Source organism: Pseudorasbora parva, chromosome 19 (assembly GCF_024679245.1).
Source record: "Pseudorasbora parva isolate DD20220531a chromosome 19, ASM2467924v1, whole genome shotgun sequence".
In the NCBI taxonomy this organism is placed as follows: domain Eukaryota; kingdom Metazoa; phylum Chordata; class Actinopteri; order Cypriniformes; family Gobionidae; genus Pseudorasbora; species Pseudorasbora parva.
Window position 1 is genome coordinate 25,336,182 of NC_090190.1, and position 22,589 is coordinate 25,358,770.

At 38.0% G+C, this 22,589-nt stretch overlaps 1 protein-coding gene across 1 annotated transcript in view; it reads right to left on the reverse strand.

The window, feature by feature from the left end:
* The window catches only part of LOC137048182 (T-cell differentiation antigen CD6-like), a 60,807-nt gene extending 39,747 nt beyond the window's left edge, over positions 1-21,060 (reverse strand). The window contains exons 1-5 of the mRNA XM_067426220.1: positions 20,949-21,060; positions 19,111-19,158; positions 16,625-16,888; positions 14,648-14,920; positions 10,500-10,811 (exon numbers count right to left, since the gene is read on the reverse strand). Of these exons, the coding sequence (XP_067282321.1) occupies positions 10,500-10,811; positions 14,648-14,920; positions 16,625-16,888; positions 19,111-19,158; positions 20,949-21,000 (949 nt within the window). The 5' untranslated portion in view covers positions 21,001-21,060. The remainder of the gene's footprint in view (positions 1-10,499; positions 10,812-14,647; positions 14,921-16,624; positions 16,889-19,110; positions 19,159-20,948) is intronic.
* Positions 21,061-22,589: the final 1,529 nt, after the last annotated feature.

Here is a 22,589-nt window from a genome sequence, read left to right on the forward strand (position 1 = left end):
CAACCACAGAGCTGCACAATGCACTCTCAAGAAACTCTGCCACTTGTGTAATGGACAGCACCTCCAGATCCTCCATGATGTCAACGTTAAAACAACGAAAGAAGGGACTTTTTTAGTCAGCTCAACTATTAAATTGCTTTACCTAGACCGCCCACAAGGATTCAGCAGTGTTCTCCTGAAAGTGGTCAGAGTCATTCTGAAGCATAAAGGACAGAATCTAGATACTTACGCTGTGCTTGACGATGGTTCTGAACGGACCATGTTGTTACCATCAGCAGTCCGGAAGTTAGGACTTGCAGGCCAGGCAGAAGACTTAGCCTTGAGAACTATAAGGCAAGACATCACCAAGCTTTGTGGTGCCTCAGTGTCCTTTCAGGTTTCAACTCCATCTCAGCCTGGCAGGAGTTATAACATAAAGGGAGCCTTTACTGCAGAATTGCTGAGTTTAGCTGAACATTCATACCCTGTGGCAGACCTTCAGTGGCATTACCAACATTTGAGAGGCTTACCATTATGGCCTATTCACAAAGCCTGTCCCCTGTTACTGATTGGAGAAGATCATCCTCACCTAATCACGCCGATTGAACCAGTCCGTCTCGGTCCACCTGGAGGTCCGGCAGCTGTCAAGACAAGATTAGGTTGGTCTTTGCAGGGCCCAGCATGAGTTTTTGGAGATAAGGTGAAATCTCAACAGTGTTTGCATAAAGTGAAATCTCAACAGTGTTTGCAATATGGCTGTTAATCCCTCGATGACAGAGTTGATCCGGAATGTTGAGAGACTCTGGCAAGCAGATGTGATTCCTAACAGAACAGAAAAATCTTTAACTCGGTCCAAGCAGGACCAAGAAGCCCTTGACTTGCTCCAGTCACAGACTGTCAAAGTATTGATTGATGGTGCGAGTCGCTACGCCACTCCACTCCTGCGGAAGAAAGATATGCCCATTCTTCAAGCTCCCATGGATGCAGTACTCCCAAATCTTAGGAGCACAGAGAAACGCCTGGAGAAAGACCCCAGTAAAGCAGCCGCCTACCAAAGGGAAATGAAGAAATTAGAGACCTCAGGCTACGTTGTCAAACTCTCACCTGAAACAGTTAATTCACAAAGCGAGTCATGGTTCATCCCTCACCACATTGTTCAGCACAATGGTAAGAACGGTGTGGTTTTTAACTGTTCGTTTGACTTTGAAGGCCATAACCTGAATAACTATCTACTGCCAGGACCAGCCTTAGGTCCATCCTTGCTAGGTGTATTCCTGCGCTTTCGTGAACATCCAATGGCAATAAGCGGCGACATAAAAGGGATGTTCCATCAGGTTCGTCTCCTCCCAGAAGATAAGCATCTTCTCCGCTTTGTTTGGCGAGACTTGGACAGATCTAAATCACCAGACATTTATGAGTGGCAAGTGCTACCATTCGGCACTACTTGTAGCCCGTGTTGTGCCATTTATGCTGTCCAGAAACATGTCATGGATCATAGCACTCCTGATGACAAGATCAGAACCACTGTAGAAAGAAATTTCTATGGACAATTGTTTGAAGAGCCTTCCAACAACTTAAGAGGCAAGGCAGCTGGTAGACGAACTCTGCATCCCCTTTACCAGCGGTGACTTCGAACTTCGCCAGTGGGCAAGTAATGATCCAAGGGGTGGTGGACCACCTTCCAGCTGAAGCGAGATCCAGCAGTACCGAATTGTGGCTGTCTCAAGATCGTACCGATGTGCACAAATCCACATTAGGTTTAAGATGGCACTGCAAATCAGACCTCTTTGGGTATAATACTCGTCCTGTGAAGCCTGGACCCTTTGGCACATTTACAAGGTACTTGCAATGCAGTATGACCCCTTAGGTTTTGTACTCCCATTCACCACACAGGCCAAGATTTTAGTTCAGAGATTATGGGATAAGCGACGGGAATGGGATGATCCCAATTTACCTGATGACCTTTTGAGATCCTGGAAGGGATGGGAGGCAGAACTCCCTAAGTTAGCAAGTATTTCACTTACCCGCTGTATCACATCCTCAAACATTGATCAGTCTCACACAACCCAACAGATTCACATCTTTTGCAACACTTCCGAGCAAGCTTATGGGTCTGTTGCCTACCTACGTACTGAGCAAAACAGTGGACCATCCAGTTAACTTTTGTACTTGCAAGGTCCAAGGTTGCCCCAAAACGACGTCTGACCATTCCCTGACTAGAGTTGTGTGCTGCCCTGAATGGTGCCCAATTAGCTAAACTCTTGCAAACTGAGCTCACCCTAAAGATCAATGCAGTAACACTATAGACAGATTCCACCACTGTTTTAGCCTGTCTCAAATCCAAATCATTCTGATTCAAGGTGTTTGTTGGAACCCGTATAGCCGAAATTCAAGAGCTTACTAAAGAATGTACCTGGCGATATGTGGATTCCAGCAGTAACCCAGCAGACGACCTTGCCAGAGGTAAAACTCTTTCTGAACTAACACTGCCGAACAGATGGAGCCAAGGACCATCATTCCTACTTAAGTCTGAATCAGTATGGCCTATCACTCCTCCCACACAACCACCGGAAATCAAAGTGGAGCAGCGTAAAGGAATTTTCTGTGGCCTTATGACAGAAGTGGTTGTTCCTGACCCAACCAAGCACAGCCCCTGGAGCGAGTTAGTTGAGGCCACAGTCCAGGAGCAAAAGGGTTCAGACCCACCGTCAGCAGTGGACTACCAAACCGCAGAATGGCATATTTTACAGAAATCGCAAATTGATAGTTTTCTTGATGAGTACAGACTGCTAAAGGCTGGAAAACTTGTCCATTCCACTAGCCGACTGCTTACTCTGGCCCCAGAATGTGATGACTTTTGCCAGCTTATCAGAGTGGGTGGCCGTTTACGTCGAGTTGAAGGACTTGAGTTATCATTGATATACCCTGTAGTCCTGGACCCACATCACTGAGTTACCAAGTTATTAATCCGAGACTATGATGGTAAACTCTGCCATCCAGGACCGGAAAGAGTTTTTGGAGAGATGAGGAGAAACTTTTGGATACTGAGAGGATGGGAAGCTATTCGCAAACAACAACATCTGTGCAGAGACTGTCAGAAATGGAAAAACAAACCAGTTATTCCCAGAATGGCAGATCTACCACCAGCTCGACTCAGACTACTCAAACCTCCATTCTACAGTACAGTTATGGACTGCTTCGGGCCATTTCAAGTTAAAATTGGCAGACGATGTGAAAAGAGGTGGGGAATCATCTTTAAGTGTCTCACAACACAGAGTGTGCATCTAGACCTTCTTACATCTATGGATACCGATTCCTTTCTGATGGCCTTGAGGAGGTTTTGTAGCTCGCTGTGGCACACCTCAGGAGCTATATTCAGACCATGGTACTAACTTCCATGGAGGACAGAGAGAATTGCAAGAAGCCTTTGCATTGCTTACTCCACAGATTCAACAACATTTGGCGAAACAAAAGATTTCTTTCCACTCTAACCCACCTGGAGCCCCACACTTTGGAGGCGTTTGGGAAAGAGAAATTAGGTCAGTCAAAACTGCCCTACACATCACAGTCAGCTCCCAAGTCTTAACGGAGGAAGTTCTCCAAACAGTACTCATTGAGGTGGAAGGAATGTTTAATAGCAAGCCCCTGGGTTACATTTCCAGTAATGTAGCTGACTTTGACCCTGTTACACCAAATTATCTGCTCATGGGGCGGCCAGATAGTTCACTACCACTTGTCGTTTATCCCGCTACAGAGCTTATGGGTCGACAGAGGTGGAAGCATAGTCAGGTTCGGGCCGATCAGTTCTGGTCAAGTTTCATCCAACACTACCTGCCTACACTACAGACCCGCAACAAGTGGCACATAGATGTCATTGACATTTTTACTGGAACTGTGGTAATGCTCATTGATCCACAACTACCACGAGCATTGTGGTTGGTAGGAAAAGTTGTGAAGACCTTCCCAGGTTCTGATGACCATATCCGAACTGCAGATATTCAGGTGAAGGATAAGACCTATACCTGGCCTGTTGCCCGCCTGATCCCCCTTCCTGCATTCACAGATCAGGAGGAAACTTGATTAGCTACCTCAGACTGATTAATACCGACTGAGTAGTACAAATATGCATAGCATAATTGGGGGCGGCAGTGTTAAGAAGTTTTATCCAATCAGAGCGCTGTTTACTAAGTGACGTCAGTCAATGGCTAGCAGTCTGCAAAGACTAACTGAATGCTCCAATGCAGAAGATTAATATCTCCTTTTTCCTTCAGTAGTGGGTTTATGTGAGCGAGTTAATGACAATGAATGTAAGTTGTTTATTACCTATTATCCTGTGATCATTTCGATGTATTTAAAAGCAGATTTGTGTACTTTATGGAGTTACTAGAGCTTGTTTGTTTAACATCGCGGCAGTTCCCGCTAGCGCCTTAGTGCTGAAGTTTCACTTGTAATGTGACTTATAACTAATGCCTAAGTACTTTCATAGTGTGATTAATATATCTGGATGTGTTTTATATGGTTATTCATCTATATTTGTATATATATTACATTATGAGCTGTTTGTTGTATCGGCAGTTACTGCCTGTAATGACACTAACATGGCATCTCTCATAACTCACTTCACGTGTGTACTCTACACGCCATCTTGTGGACTAACTAAGTACTGCAACGACTTTAATAATGTAACCAGTTTATTGCCTATGTGAATGTTACTGATTATGTATATCTAATCTTTAGTTTTATTCTTTGATATTTCAGACCACTCACTGTAACCATTCAAACTGAATTATCAGTAAACTCCAACTCTGCTTCAATTGAGTCTAATTTGTTCTTGCCGACACCCCAGTGCGGATACAAATCCACCTCTTCCAGTACAAATACAGTCCTTAACTAAATCTCCAAAACACTAAGAACCATCTTAGACAATGGGGTGTCTCAACTTCATTAACATACAGACCACAGGTGTTTCAAAAAGAGCAACTTAATTTACATTAAGAATGGTAAACTGGAACAGGATAAATAGTTTGAAATTTGGATGTTCAGGGTTCATTCTGTATTTTGTTACTACTATGCTGCAATAAACTTCTTCATCTTCAAATTCCTCATAATTGTTTCCTTACAGTGCTGCCTTTACAATTATATACCATGATATTGTCCAGTAATGCATAGATCAGTGTGAACCCAATTATTGAAGGTTTGCAAGATGAACAGGAGCTATATTCCCGCCTACACCTCGGTGCTGAGGAGGGAAAAGCCTGTCAGAAAACAGGTGAAGGTCTGGACTGAGGACAGCTCTTCAGCGCTACAAGCCTGCTTTGAGTGTACAGACTGGACAGTGTTTCAGGACTCCTGTTCTGATATTGATGAACTTACTGACGTTGTCAGCAGTTACATCTCTTTTTGCAAAGACTCTGTTCTCCCGAGTAAGGAAGTCATGGTGTATCCAAACAACAAACAGTGGATCTCTAAGGACATTAAAGATTTGCTAATTAAACGAAAAACTGTTTTTAATGAAGGTGATGCGAATGCAGAGAGGACTTTGAGAAAAGAGATCAGGGCTGAAATTAAAAAAGCAAAATTAAGGTATAAGGAAAAAATTGAGGCAGATTTGAGAAGTAATAATTTAAAGAAAACCTGGAATGGTATGAAAACATTGATTGGGTCTAATGAGAAAGCCAACAGAGTTGTCCTGGATGGTTTTTCATCTGATAAACATTTGGCAGACGAATTTAATGTATTTTATTCTCGATTTAACAATTCAGAGTTTGATAGTGAAATGGAAGGTATCAGGGCTATCACACAGGCAGTTCCATCCTTTACAGTTGACAGTAGTACTGTGGCTAACATTTTCAGGCACACTAGATCAAAAAGTCCAGGGCCAGATGATATTTGTGGGCAATTACTAAGAACATGTGCTGATCAACTCTGTCATATCTTTCAGTTCATTTTTAATTTGTCCTTATCACTACAAAGAGTCCCTAGAAGTTGGAAGCATTCTATTATCGTGCCTATAGCCAAGTGCAGCTCCCCAAAATCTTTGAATGATTTTAGACCTGTAGCCTTGACCTCACTGGTTATGAAAAGCTTTGAGAAAATTATCAAAGAGGCTGTTCTACTGCAGGTTGGAGATCAGTTAGATCCACTGCAGTTTGCATACAGGTCTGGCAGGGGTGTGGAGGATGCTGTGATCACACTACTGCACTTTATTTTTAGCCATCTAGATAGAGTAAAGACTCATGTCAGACTTTTATTTGTTGATTTTACATCTGCTTTTAACACCATTCAGCCTTTTCTGCTCGCTGAGAGACTGATTGTGGATTTTAACCTTGATTTGAATTTGGTAGGCTGGTTATTGGATTTTTTAACAGATAGATCCCAAAGTGTGAGGGCCAATAGCACTCTATCTGAAGTCACTTTTACATCGACTGGTTCCCCCCAAGGTTGCTGTCTATCCCCTCTCCTGTACATCCTGTACACAAACCAGTGTCGCAGTTTGTACCAGGATAGATACATACTTAAATTTACTGATGATTCTGTCATTGTCAGCCTGCTATCAGGGAATGAGCGGGACCATGGGCCAGTCCTTAGTGACTTTGTAGAGTGGTGCGATAGTTCCTTTTTACAGCTGAATGTATCTAAAACTAAGGACATGGTCATTGAGTTTCGCAGGACACCGCCTCCTTTTACAGTCACGGTTATTAAAGGTACGGACATTGAGCTCGTGGAGACATACAAATATCTTGGAGTCATTTTAGACAACAAACTGTGCTTTGAACCTTTGGTTGATGCTGTCTCAAAGAAAATCCAACAAAGACTGTACTTTCTTAGGAAAATGAACACTTTTAATGTTTCTTCAGAAATGATGACTCTGTTTTATCGTGCTTTCATTGAATCGGTTTTATCCTTTTGCATAGCTGCTTGGTTTGGAAGCCTCTCCCTGACAAATAAAAACAGACTTGGTAGTCTGGTCAAAGTGGCGAGTAAGATTTCCAGGAGAAGTCAGGCTCAACCCGGGGAGTTATATAAAAAACAGGTCCAGAGGAAAGTTAGAGTCATAGCTCATTCACAGGATCATCCTCTAAGAACAGAGTTTGAGCTTTTGCCCTCTGAGCGGCGCTATCGAGCTTCTAGTTGCAGAACAAAGAGGATGCAAATATCTTTTATTCCATCAGCTGTGAGGCATCTTAATGGTACTTAGTACTTTATAATAACTTGTACAAGTTGCATTTTTGCACTTGATTGTGCTGTGTATTTTATTTATTTATTTGCACATTATGTACATTGGGCGCTATTGTGAATTCCTTCTCTGCTGGCTGATCTTTGTTGATGAATGTTGTTGTATGTTTATGTGTTTATGTGGAGCATTGCTGCAAATCCAATTTCCCCTTGTGGGACAATAAAGGTACTTTGACTTTGACTTTGATGAACAGGTGAGTAACATAATAATGAGAACAAACACAGTGAACCAACAATGAGAAGAAGAACAAAAGAAAATCAGCAATGAAGAATCAATGATGGAGAAGCAACTTTGAAGAAGCAACGATTCAGAAATAGAGAAATTCGTATTTCTCTATATTTCTGAATTGTTGCTTCTTCAAAGTTAGTTCAACCAAAAATGAAATGACACATGGACTATTTTAACAATGTCTTTACTACCTTTCTAGACCTTGAAAGTTGCAATGACGTTGTTGCCTAGAGGTGGTTTTGAAACCTCCAAGATTTCATCAAAAATATCTTAATTTTTTGTTCTGAAGATGAACGAAAGTCTTATGGGTTTGGAACGAATTAAGGATTAGTAATTGTAGGGGGCTTCTCAAACGGAAGGCTACATCCTTCCTTGTCTAGTCCTTCTGAGGCGTGTAAGCTCGAGTCCCGTCCCCCCCCCCCAGCAATTAAACAGTCTAGAAAGTGTGCATGGCTACGTCACAACATGAAAATATTATTAAAAAATTATATTTGAAAATACTCTGTATTACAAATCTTTATAATGCATCTTTTTAAAACTGGTTGAATAAAGGACATGAAACGAAGGCTACCTTACAAGGATAGATTGAGAATTAAATTTTTGGGTGAATTAACCTTTTAAAAAAACTAAAAGACTTATCATATACACTCACCTAAAGGATTATTAGGAACACCTGTTCAATTTCTCATTAATGCAATTTTCTAATCAACCAATCACATAGCAGTTGTTTCAATGCATTTAGGGGTGTTGTCCTGGTCAAGACAATCTCCTTAACTCCAAACTCAATGTGAAAAAGGTGATTTAAACAATTTTGAGCTTGGCATGGTTGTTGGTGCCAGACGGGCCGGTCTGAGTATTTCACAATCTGCTCAGTTACTGGGATTTTCACGCACAACCATTTTTAGGGTTTACAAAGAATGATGTGAAAAGGAAAAACACCCATTGTGGGCAAAAATGCCCTGTTGATGCTAGAGGTCAGAGGAGAATGAGCCGAGAATGACCAGATAGAAGAGCAACTTTGACTGAAATAACCACTTGTTACAACCGAGGTGTGCAGCAAAGCATTTGTGGAGCTACAACATGCACAACCTTGAGGAGGATAGGCTACAACAGCAGAAAACCCCACCAGGTACCACTCATCTCCACTACAAATAGGAAAAAGAGGCTACAATTAGCATGAGCTCAACAAACAAAATTGGAAAGTTGAAGACTGGAAAAATGTTGCTTGGTCTGTTGAGCAGGGCTGCGCTGCGCAGGGTTGAGCTGCTAGCCATTTGGGTGCCCTAAGCACAAATGATTGGCGGTTTGTGCTTAGGGCCAGAGGGAGACTGGCACAGAGATTCACCTTTTTTCTCGACTAATTTGGTCTAGCCCTATGTTTTGAAGTACTTAAATTGTCTGGTTGTAATTGGTTGCAATCACTATGCACATCCAGATAGAATGCGGGGCAAGTTTGTGGTTCTGAAAATATACATACAAATTGGTAAATAACAATATACAAAAGGATACCAATAGCAGTACACATAAATAATGTGTAATTATGATAGCAATGGACAAATAACAGTACAAAGTACTAAACTGTTACACATGCAATGAAATCCGAATTTACTAGCCTATATATTTTCGAGTTGTAGACAATAGGCTAGGCTTGACTGTAGACAGTAGGCTAGACTGTAGACAGTAGGCTAAGCTTATTTATCATCATGTAAGAATCCTGGTCTGAGCGGGGCTCGAACTTGCGGCCGTAACGTCATTAGCGCCATTTCCGGCTGCCTTTATGTAAACAACATAACGGTGCATTTACGGCATACACATTTAGCTTGCGATAGATAAGAATCTATGCTACTACTTTCAGTTCGTGGTAAACTATTTTTCACTCAACAGGAACAACACATGAATATATATGAGAAATAATCATAAACATCGGAACTTTAGTTTACTTTACTCACTTTTATCTGCACCCACAAACTCGATAATAATCTCTGTGGAGAAACTCGTAGCTCCGCACTCGAAGCTTCCAGATGAAGCACTTACTCATTTCCTCTTTGAGAGGAGTTGTCTACAGGTGGCGCCAAAATTCTATTTGTAATTTAAGCTGTCAGTCAGAAACTCACCAATCATAGTACATTATTATGTACAAATGACAGTCCTTCATAACAGCCTATATTACTTTTGTATTGCTTTTGTATATTAACATGCTTTTAGAAATATTTTATTTGTTATTTATACTAGTAGCCTATTGTGATGATTTTTTCACGACCAAGATTTTTTCGGTGCCCCCCCAAGCACTTGGTGCCCTACGCGCAGTGCGTGATGTGCGTGTGCAGAGCGCCGGCTCTGCTGTTGAGTCTCGATTTCTGTTGAGACATTCAGATGGTAGAGTCAGAATTTGGTGTAAACAGAAAGAGAGCAGGGATTGCCTTGTTACCAAGCCTTGTGCAGGCTGTGCCATTGCCTTGTGCAGGCTGGTGGTGGTGGTGTAATTGTGTGGGGGATGTTTTCTTGGCACACTTTAGGCCCCTTAGTGCCAACTGGGCATTGTTTAAATGTCACAGCCTACCTGTGCATTGTTTCTGACCATGTCCATCCCTTTATGACCACCATGTTCCCATCCTCTGATGGCTACTTCCAGCAGGATAATGGACCATGTCACAAAGCTTGAATCATTTCAAATTGTTTTTTTCAACATGACAAAGAGACTCCACTGTCCTAAAATGGCCCCAACAGTCACCAAATCTCAAACCAATAGAGCATCTTTGGGATGTGGTGGATTGGGAGCTTCGTGCCATCAACTGCAAGATGCTATCTTATCAATATGGGCCAACATTTCTAAAGAATGCTTTCAGCACCTTGTTGAATCAATGCCACGTAAAATTAAGGTAGTTCTGAAGGCAAAGTGGGGTCAAACACAGTATTAGTATGGAGTTCCTAATAATCCTTTAGGTGAGTGTCATCAAATAGTAAATATTGGCTAAAATATGGATCCATCTATAATGAACTATTTTATTGACATTGGTTAAGATGCCACATATAACTAACACATAGTGATACATACCTGAGCAAACCACACCTGCGTCCTCCTTATGCCCACAGTCATGTCCATGCGTAAGTGCTGGACATTCCCATAAGCTCTTCTCTTTTCCAGTGCAACTGAGTTCATCCAGGTGTATGGGCCCTGTACCCTGACCGTAGGGCTCACCTTGCACACTGACAGACACAGCGTACCCACAACCAAGTTGTGAACACACCACATTTGCCTCCTGCATATCCCATCCATCATCACAAACTGTACCCCAGGACCCTTGCCACACCTCCACACGCCCCCCACAACGATGACCGCCCCCAACCAATCGGACAGCAGCATTGCCTAAAGAACCAGTAGGGACAAACATTCAGACAATACCAACATGAATTATATTATTTAGACACAAAGAACCTTTAAAATACAAACCAAAAAGAAATCCTGTTTATACCAATGCAGTTACTAGAATGTTTATAGGGAAATTTTGTCAATGGGTATATACATAAAAATGTGCAACTTTTTCCATACAAAACAGTTTAAATATTTCAGTTCAGGGTAAGACAACAAGGTGGAAACATCCAGTTCCAATGTAATTCCTGCAGTTGTGTAAAAAAAAAACTGGTAATGCTTTAGATTAAGACCCGGAAAGTACTGCATAAAGTGAATTTACAGCATAACTTTAGATAATTATAGTGTAACTATAAAGTAAGTATGTGTGGGTATATGGGAATAATATGTAATATTGGGGAAATAAAGGGGTAACTATCAGGAAAATTAATAAATTATTTATACTGTAAGTATTTTTGAATGAAGGGGTAATTATCCGTGTAGTTACAGGGTAAGTATGAATCCGCAGGCTGTAAATTAAAGTGGCTCTGTTCCCCTCGTTTCATGTAGTTACAGGGCAAGTAAAAGAAAAACACAAATACAATCTGATATCACTCGGAAACCTTTATTTAAAATAAAAAAAAGTTTTGTTGTTGATTTGAGGGTTGATTTCACGCTTGACGTAACTTGAAGCGTGATGTGCACGCACCAAAAAACTCTGCTCACAACAGTATACAAACAATATATGATAATAGCAATTATAAACAAACCAGACTAAAAGACAAGAGACGGCAGTTCTCACGTGTGTTTCAGATGAAACACGCATGAAAACGACATGAAAGCGTGAAGCGTCTCATGCACGCGCTGGTCACAGCTGATCGGATACGAAAAGATTACAAAATTATGACAGCATTTCTTGGTGTACTACTTTTTCTTTTAATAAATAGTAATAAAAAAAATTTAAAAGACATGGGATTACTCTAAAGATCCATCAATGGAAATACTGAAAAAGAAGAAGTGGAACAAGAAAAGAAAAGAAAAGAAAAAGAAAGGGACAAAACATGCCTCTTTCTGTCAGGATGTTATCATTAGAAATTAAAAGTTTATTTAAAAAAATTTATAAGAAGTGTCAAATCTGTTTTGAATTAAGTTGTTTTTCAAATAAATATTTTGCAGTGATTTCAGATTGTGTAGCCCATGTGTTTTTATTGTAGGTTACTTACCCTGCACACGAAACAAGAGGCCTACTAAAAATAACTAAAAATATACTTAGGCCTACAGTATAAATAACTTTTATTTTCTTGATAGTTATTCCCCTTATTCCCCAAATATTACATAGGGGAGACCGGGTATAGTTGTAACATGGGAAGAGTTTTAACACTACCATTTCCACGAAACAGGGATAAGATAGGAGTCATGTGACAGTTTCAGTTCTTTCGGACTTCCTTTATGATTCCACATGGAGGTTTTGCAGTCTGTGTTGCCATTTCTCCTGAAGCTACAGCCAAAAATAAAATTCTGAGGTAAGAAACTAAAAATAAGATAAGATTTTTTTTAGTACTTCTACTGTTGTTGATAATGTTGTATGAGTTATATCAGTGCAAACTTTAGTTTCTCTAGTAAAGAATGGTGCATCCAGGTGGATGCTGCAAATTGGAGGTGGTTGATGAGATTCCCCCCTTCTATATGTAAAGTGTTTTAGGTGTCTAGAAAAAAGGGCTATATAAATGTAATGAATTATTATTATTATTATTATTATTATTATTATTATTATTATTATTATTATTATTATTATTATTATTATTATTATCAACCTCCTGATAATTTCAAAGCACCATGCTAATACAGCTAGCTAAAAAGTGGGTGACAGTGGTGGGGTAGGTTGTAACCATAGACCGTAAAAAAATATGGACGACTCGACATCATCCGTTTCCGCTTGGCAGATTTGAAGCTTTCAGGCGGCCTTGCACGGCGCTGACATCTTGGGACCGAGTCTGCGCAGTAGCGATTTCGGGACCGGAGTTGCGCAGTAGAGCGCAGGAAGTAGAGCAGGAAGTACAGCGGCGATATCAAAATCCCGCCCACACTCTCGCAGATGCAGAACAATTAATTATGTTGGTGTGAAATAAACAGTTATGGAAATGTAGAAATTAAAGCTAAAGCTCTAATCTGCTCCCAAAAATTTCGAAAAAAGTCCGTTAGTGCCTCAGTGACAACTTCACTCAGAGAAGCCGTCAGTCTCAGCTGTCAATCATGACGTCACACCCCCCGTTTTTATAGCATCAAATAACTGACTAAAAATAAACTTATTTTTAAAACGAACACCTGAAATGAAATCATCGTGATGATAACTGCCTTCAGTGACATAAACTAACTTTGGGGAAAACATTTTGAAGCGTAATTTTATTATTTAGTTTGCCTCGCGTCCATTAGAAAACACAGAGGGGCGGCTATACTGGGACCGGTCACCGGGGGGCGATCGAGGCACGAAAGCATCAGTAAATGAGAGGGAGACTGCAGGCTTGGTTGTAACGTGTTTGGAAAGTGTTACAACTATCCCCATACATACAAATTTGATTTTTGTTTTTTGTTTTGTGATTTTAATAATTCTACAGAATGCCTAGAACTTGGGGGAGAAAAAAAGCCAAAAAAGAAGGTAAAAAAAAAACCTGCCAGGAAAAGGGTGAAGGATGATAACTCCTCTTCTGAAGAGGACGATTTCTGTGTCGTCTGCATGGAACCATTTAGAATTTCAAGACCCAATGAAGTGTGGGTCAAGTGTGTTTTAAGTAGCTTTTGGGCCCACCAGGCATGCACTCCAGGCCTGACCAATTTCATTTGTCACCATTGTGACTCTGATTAAGAATGCGCTTAATTGTTTCCTTTTTGTCACCATTGTGACTTGAATGCATTTAAGTTATTTGTTTGTTTCTGTCACTATTGTGACTGATAAAGAATGCATTTCATTTGTTAGTTCTTGTCTCCATTGTGACTTAAAATGCATTTATTTGTTTGTTTATGTCACTATTGTGACTGATAAAGAATGCATTTCATTTGTTTGTTCTGTGGAATGGGGGTAAATATGTTAATTTGCAGCTATTGATTTAAAATAAAACTGTTGTTGTGGCATAAAACTTGGAGTACCCTTTTTTGTGTTTTTGTGCATTTTGTCTACCTGTTACAACTTACTCCAGTATGTGTTACAACCTAACCAAATAGTGGGGTAGGTTGTAACAAAGGACCAACTTGTATTTGCCATCATCTCAAAAAGTGATATAGTTGGAGAAATTAATATTGTTGACAATTGTAGTAGACAAGTGTGGATACTTTGCATAAAAGTTTCAGACGTGTAGCTAAAAAAAGGTAGTGTTAGGTGCTGAAGAAAAAAGTTTTACAACCATACTTTGCATAAAAGTTTCAGACGTGTAGCTAAAAAAAGGTAGTGTTAGGTGCTGAAGAAAAAAGTTTTACAACCATACCCCATCTCCCCTATTGTTCCCTTACACCTACAAGTACTTTCTTCATAGTTACACTATAATTACCAAAAGTTATGCTGTAAATTCGCTTTAATTATGCAGCAATTTCTGGGCCGTAATCTAAAGCGTTTTCTACAGAAACATTGTCTTGATCCTGTAATTTATTTTGTTCCTTTGTACCGGACCTGTGCATTGGACCTGTGCATTAAACATTGTTTGAAGCTAAATGTGACAAAATGTTGCTGTTATTTTCAGCATGAGCCGCTTTACAAACATCGCCCCATTGTATGGTGCATCTTTAACGTTTAACTTCTTTAAGTTAATATAATGTAATCTTTTTCATAACTGTAATATTGTAATGAAAAATATACAACTTACCACATTTAACTTCAGAGAGCACTGAGCAACTAAGGTTAGTAACCTCCGTACAGTTCTTTAATTGATAGTTGTGATAAACACAGTTTGTGAAACAGGTTGTGTTAAATCCCACACTGCTCTGACTGAGACTGTAGACCTGTCCACAGCCAAGCTCATGGCATATCTCACTGGACACATTGTGGGCAGTGTCTTCAGTCAGGGACACAGAGGACATGTCTGGGGATTTGATAGTCCAGGAACATGGGCTAGATATTAGAGCCACATAGGGAGAACCTGGGGGTGAAAGAGGAAAATAAGCATTTCAAAAAATAAAGCTGTGCAATGCATTCATTATGACATAATGATATAATATCCCTTAAACGTGCATATACACTTTGTTGGCAAAAGTATTGGGACACCCCTCTAAATCATTGAATGGTCATTGAATGGCCACAGGTGTATAAAATCAAGCACCTAGGCATACAAACATGTAAAAGTATGGGACGCTCTCAGGAGCTCAGTGAATTCAAGCATGGTACCGTGATAGGTTGCCACTTGTGCAAAAAGACCTTTTGTGAAATGTCCTCACTACTAAATATTCCTTGGTCAAATGGTCTTGGTCTCCCCTATGTAATATTTGGGGAATAAGGGGGTAACTATCAATTTTATCATACAGTGCAAAGCCACAAATGTTGCAAGTTTTGAGTGAGTGTGCAATTGGCATGTTTACTGCAGGATTATCCAGCTGATGATGAGCTGTTGCACATGAATTCAATGTTAATTTCTCTACCATAAGCCATCTCCAAAGGTGTTTCAGAGATTTAGGCAGTACATAAAACCGGCTTCACAACCACAGACCACGTGTAACCACACCAGCCCAGGACCTGAGACCAGCCACCCGGACAGCTGCTGCAACAATTGGTTTACAAAACCAAAGAATTTTTGCACAAACTGTCATAAAATATATCAGCTAAGCTCATCTGCATGCTCATTATCCTCATCGGGGTCTTGACCTGACTGCAGTTTGTCGTCATAACCGTCTTGAGTGGGCAAATGCTCACATTCATCGGTCTCTGGTTCTCTTCATGGATGAATCCCAGATTTTTATGTACAGGGCAGATGGTAGACTGCATGTATGTTGTTATGTGGGTGAGCGGTTTGCTGATGTCAATGTTGTGAATCAAGTGGCCCATGGTGGTGGTGGGGTTATGGTATGGTCAGGCGTATGTTATGGGCAACGAGCACAGATGCATTTTACTGATGCCATTTTAAATGCACAGAGATACTGTAACAAGATCCTGAAGCACATTGTTGTGCCATTCATCCACAACCATCACTTCATGTCACAGCATTATAATGCACAGCCCCATGTTGCTAGGATCTGTACACAATTCCTGGAAGCTGAAACATCCCAGTTCTTGCCTCGCCAGCATGGTCAGACACGTCACCCATTGAGCATGTTCGGGATGTTCTGGATCGGCGTATATGACAGCGTGTCCCAGTTCCTGACAAAATCCAACTAAAATATGCAACTTCGCACAGCCATTGAGGCAGCGTGAACCATGTATAGGCAGGCGTCCCAACATTTTTGCAAAATAGTGTAGTACTGATATATATGTTTACTATATTTAGTAAATTTACTATATTACCTGAATACTAAACAGGATACTGAATTAGTCATATTACTGAATATATTTGACTTTGTTTGCCATGTAATGGAAAATACTTTTAAATAATAAATAAATTAAATAATATTATTGAAATATATCAATCTTAAAACATTAAAAGAGTTGATATTATTTGGAATATCAGACAATATTTGCCCCTGTTTTTTTATGATTAGTTGTACTATTTATTAACCCCATATTTCAAACAGAGGCAGGTTTAACTAACACTTATCTTCCTATCATTATTTCTTGTATGGGAACAGTTTTACTATTTCACATAATACATTCCAACCTACAGGCATGTTCTATTTCACATCGCACTGGTTCTTACCACAAATAACCTCAGAGAGCATCTTGCAGTGGCTTCTCATAGTCTGAGTGCAGTTGTTTAGCTCAGAGTTATGGTAAAGGCAGCCTGTGAGACAGGTACTGTTGAATTTGGCATCAAATGTCTTTAATTTATATACATTGCCACATCCCAGGGCCAGACAGATCTGAGAAGAGAGACTGTTAATATCCTCCATGGCTATAACTGACGTGTGGTTTCTAGAGGTGCTGAGGGTCCATGAACATGACCCAGAATGCTGATCTGCATCTGAGAATACAAGAACATTTACTTTTGACAATTTAATTTCTCAATGCATATTCCTCACCTATAAACTTCTTGAATTACAAAATAATTTGGTAACACTTTGGAATGATGGTCAATAGTTAACATTAGTTCATGAATTAACTAACATGAACTAACCATGAGCAGTTCATTTGTTACTGTATTTTTTCATCTTTGTTAATGTTAGCTAATAAAAATCCAGCTGTTCATGGTTTGTTCATGTTAGTTCACAGTGCATTAACTTATTAACAGGATTTTAATAATGCATTAGTAAATGTTGAAATTAACATTAACAAAGATAAATAACTGCTTTATAAGTGCAGTTCATTATTAGTTCTTGTTAACTAATGTAGTTAACTAGTGTTAACTAATGACCATTATTCTAAAGGGTTACCAATTATTCAATTAAACTGAGTTAAATTAACAATTATTTGTATAGCGCTTTTTACAAAAAAAAAAAAAAAAAAAAAAACGTTTCAAAGCAGCTTTACAAGAAAATGATTGGGTCTACATGAGAAATCTGTTAATAGGCAATATAATATTGGCAACCAACAATAGATATAACCTCAGGTCCAACAATAGCATACTTTTTAATGTGCCTACTGTTCATTCCGAATTTGGTAAAAGAGCCTACCGTTAAAATGCTCCGTAAACCTGGAACGCAATACAGAAAGAACTGAAACTAAACATGTTTATCTCCATCTCTGATTTTAAGTCATATCTGGTAGACACTTTACATCATACATGTGAGTCTGTCTAGATGTTTTGTTGTTTACAGCCTGCATATTGCCACTTGTTAATTGTATTTATGTTTTTGTGACCATCTCTGTTTTTATGTCTTATTTAGCTATGTGCTACCTTTTCTTGGCCAGGGCTCACTTGAAAAAGAGACTACTGTCTCAATGTGACTACCCTGGTAAAAAAAGAAAAAGAAAAAAAAAGATAGAAAAAAAATTGAGGTTACTGTGTCCAAATGCAAATTATGCAGTTAGCCAACAATTGTTGCGAGCACAATAATGACAATATTTTGAATTTGTTTCTGTAATCTTTAATCAAAATGTAATAACTTTCTCTGTCTCTGCTCCTTTTCTATTGACATTAAAGGGATGACTAGATAATGTTAATCAGCAGCCAAATAGTTTTTAGCAATTTTGCATTTGTTCTTGCAACTGATTATCTAATCAAATCCCAAATGCATTGGAAAAATAATGCTTGATATTTAAATAAATTACATTTAAGTTAATCAATTATTATATCAATAGAATGTGAGAAGAACTCATACAAGTTTGCTAAAACAATGCCTAAATTTGTTTCTGAAAACACTGTTTCTGCCATAAGTCAGGTATATTTGTGGCAATAGCCAACAATATGTTATATGGGTCAAAATTATATATAAAAAAAAAAAAAAATGTATGCCAAAAATATCACAAAGATCATGTTCCATGAAGATATTTTGTGAATGTCCTACCCTATATAAAACATTATTATTTGTAGTAATATGCATGGACTTCATTCGAACAACTTTAAAGGTGATTTCTCAATTTTACGTTGTTTTTTGCACCCTCAGATTTCAAGTTTTCAAATAGTTGTATATCAGCCAAATGTTGTCTTATCCTAACAAACCATACATCAATGGATTTTCATATGATGTATAAATCTCAATTTTAAAAATTTGACCTTTATGACTGGTTTTGTTGTCCAGGGTCACAAATACTGATGTTGTTACATACTGTAAGTGCACAAACCCAAATAAAACAATACAGCACAATTCTGTTTTTTTTTTTTTTTTTAACTTGGGTATTACAACTGAAGACATAGCATTCATTTATAATAAACTACAATAATGCTGTTTAAATAGTTACAATAGCATAGCAGCATGATCTGACACCTCAAAGGCTGCCTGTTTGATGTGCCACCTGTTTTAGTGCAACAGAGAAATACAGTGGAAGTGAGCAAATTTGCAGTGGTTGGATAACAAGAGCATCACCGCAACATCCTGTTACACTCAAATTTGGGGTTAAGAATTATGTGCAATTATTCTTTACAATGTGCTAAGGCTTTATGTCGCAACATTTATCAGTTCACATTGAGGCAAAAAAAAGAGTGATGTCAATGCAAACTACTAAAACAAGAATTACTCGAATTATATAAAAACAAGAATTATATGAATATCAAAATGACATAAAATTGTAGGAAAGCAAACTCACATTTCACATTGACCTTTGGATGCTCAGTAGAGATGAGATTGTTGTATCCTTGAAAGAGGCAAACAATTTTAGGCTTGATTAACTGTTATCACTATATTACATTGCTGGAATAATATTTTAACAAACTAATGAAGAGGTGACTTTTTTCTTTTTTTGACAGTAAACTGTCAAACCATTGCACAACACAATGTTTCTGCAAATGTTTTATTCTGTGGGTCCACTGAAATGATTAATTACAAAATGGTAGAGCATAGCTACAGATGTGGTAGTATGGTCAGAATTTGCTAAATTATATTACTTTTAACCAAATAAGGTTATAAAAAATAGCTTGTTTTTAATTTGTATTTATTTAGTACTGCCCTGAAAAAGTTACTTTAACAGATGTTTAAGACAAAAATCGCAGTTTAAATGTTTACAAATGCTTGATACACTGTAAAATCTAACTTACTTGAAACCGAACTTACTTGGAGAAAAAAATAATAAAGTGAAATAGGAATAGTGTGTTGTGCTAACCAATGCTTAGTTAGTATAGGTCACTTACACAAAAGTTCTAGTAACTAAAAAAGACCTGTAGAGGTTTACTTTACTTTTACTTTTTACTTTAGGTTTACTCTTGACTTAGTATAGCTACCATTGTTGTGTTTTGCATGCTGAATGTTGAAGTTTGTGTGTAACTCAAGCATGGTCAACTGCAAGATATTGTTAAAAATATAGAGGGATTACGTCAACTCAATTAAAAGTTCTACAGGTGTTTATGGCGTAAGTGGTAGCAATACAACAATGACATAAAGGGAAATATTACATTCAATTTTTTTTAAAAGATCTTAATTTCTGACTAAATCATTAACTAATTATTCAGTCAGAAGCTAGGTCAACTTTTAAAGCATATTTATTACTTTTCTTCTTTTGAAACTAAATAATTGTGATTTCTTTTTGCATTGTCACCAGTGTGAAAAGATAGATCTCAATATCATAGTCACTGCTGGAGAGGATTCAAATATGCAAAAGATGCTAGAAAACTAAAGAGTTTGCAGGTCCTGGGGGATTTTTCTGAAGAATATTGGGCAGTTTAACTGCTCAGGACTAACAAAGGACTCATGAACCATCACAAAACAAAACAAAAAGCTGTGGATCATCCAAATAACAAGAGATAGTACTGAGAATCAATGGTTCATAAACTTTTGAACGGGTAATTTTCAATAAATATTTTTTTGTCTTGTGGACTAAATTTAAATATTTTTATGTAAAATATCTAATTCAGGACAGTATTAAATAAATAAATAAAAAATAACGCAATTTGATCTTATTTTGTTAAAATTATTCACATTTGCACGGATTCTGCAAGCGGTTCACATATTTTTTCTTGCCGCTATATATATAATAATATATTGCTGCAAGCGGTTCACATATTTTTTCTTGCAGCTATATATTATTATATATACATTATATTATTTAGCAAGGACACACTGCATTGGTAAAATAAAAGTTACAATGTTACAAAAGACTATTTAAAATAATGTTCTTTAATCTTTCTGTTTAAAGAATCCTAAAAAAATACACTGAATTACAGAATCAATGATTAAATAAGCAGAACAATTATTTTCAGATCGGATAAAGGGGTGGCGGAGCAGGCTAATATTACAATTATTTCTTAAGGATCATTATACTGACGTAATAACCAGAGCCATCAAAAGAAAAAATACAGTCTAAAATATAAATGGAAAATATTTCAAATGTATTACATTAAACATTGCTGTTTATTTATTTATTTAATTATTATAAATTAACGCAGCAGATGTATATTAGATAGACGGACAAATGGATATACAAATAGATACCTTGTATAAAAGCAATTGTTTGGACAATGGTCATGATCTTGAAAGCCTCCATTCTTTATGAGCTGGATGAGGGCTGTTTCCAGTTCTGATGCGTCTCTCTCTCTGAATCACTGGGAGGAAGTAAAACTGCCATGCTGTTTTGTGTGTGTGTGTGTGTGTGTGTGTGTGTGTGTGTGTGTGTCTGTTTATGTGGTTTATGAGGACATATCAAATGTCCTCATAATTCAAATGGCCTTAAAAACATACTAAATGATGTTTTTTTGAGAAAGTAAAAATGCAGAATGTTTCCTGTGATGGGTAGGTTTAGGGGCAGGGGCAGTGTAAGGGGATAGAAAATACGGTTTGTACAGTATAAAAACCATTACGCCCGTGGAGAGTCCCTGTAAACCACATAGACCAACATGTGTGTGTGTGTGTGTGTGTGTGTGTGTGTGTGTGTGTGTGTGTGTGTGTGTGTGTGTGTGTGTGTGTGTGTGTGTGTGTGTGTGTGTGTGTGTGTGTGTGTAAACCATACACTCTTACAAAAAAAAGAGAAGCGTATTAAACTGCAGATAGTAGGCTATACTTAAACTAAAATAAGAATGTAAGAGCATATTTACTATAGCTTTTAATACTTGAGTGTTTTGTCTTGTATCTTATCTTTATTTATTTATATTATGTATCTTTCATTTTTTGTGTTCATTTTTTGGTCAGCCTTGGTTGTTTTAAATGTGCTTTATAAATAAAAAGTGGAAGTGGAAGCATAAGTCCTTTTGGCAGCATGACAAAATATCCTAATTCTCCTTTTGCATTTTTCATCTAAATTATTAATACCTTTTTTAAACATAGCTTTGTGTAACTGTTCTGTTCACTGCCTTCGCTCCACCCACATGCTCACATTTTTATCAATTATACCTGGCAGCACAAGTGGACTCTAACATTAGCCAGTTCATTCTTAAGCTCTACATATGCAGGAAATGTGGACAGCCTGGTAACACTTTATTCTAAAGTGTCCTTGTTACATGTACTTACCATAATAATAATAAATTATGCATAATTACATGAAACTAACCCTCAACCAAACCATAATAATTTAGTAAGTACATGTAGGTAATTAATATTACACTTAAATATATAATTAGACTGTGACAATGACCTTACCTTCAAGGCAAGGAACCTATTGAATTTTTTTATTATTATGGGCCAAGCACCGAAGGTATTGTAATTGATGGCGTTCCTGGCCAAATTCCCTCGATTGGCTCTTACCAATCATGGCTTAAAATAAAGTTTAAACCCTAAGAAATGTGAATAAAAATGGAGGTTTAATAAATGTTTAAATTTTATAACACATTGCCATTTTTTCTCCATTTTTCTAAGTCCGAGTAGGTTACCAGAGGTTTGCCAATAAAATTTCAAGGGTAGAAATCACATAAAAATTTTGTGAGACACTGCTAAATAATTGTTTAAATAATAATAAAAATATTTTAAAAAATATAAAAACAGATTGTAAACATTGAAGCAAGAAAATAATGAGATAAAAGTTTACTTTGGATTAGAAATCTAATAAAAAATTAAAAAGTTTCTGCAGTGGTTCATATCAGTGTTAAATAATCCAAAATTACAAATTAAAGGTGTCATGAAATGTTTTTTTGAGGGTCTCTC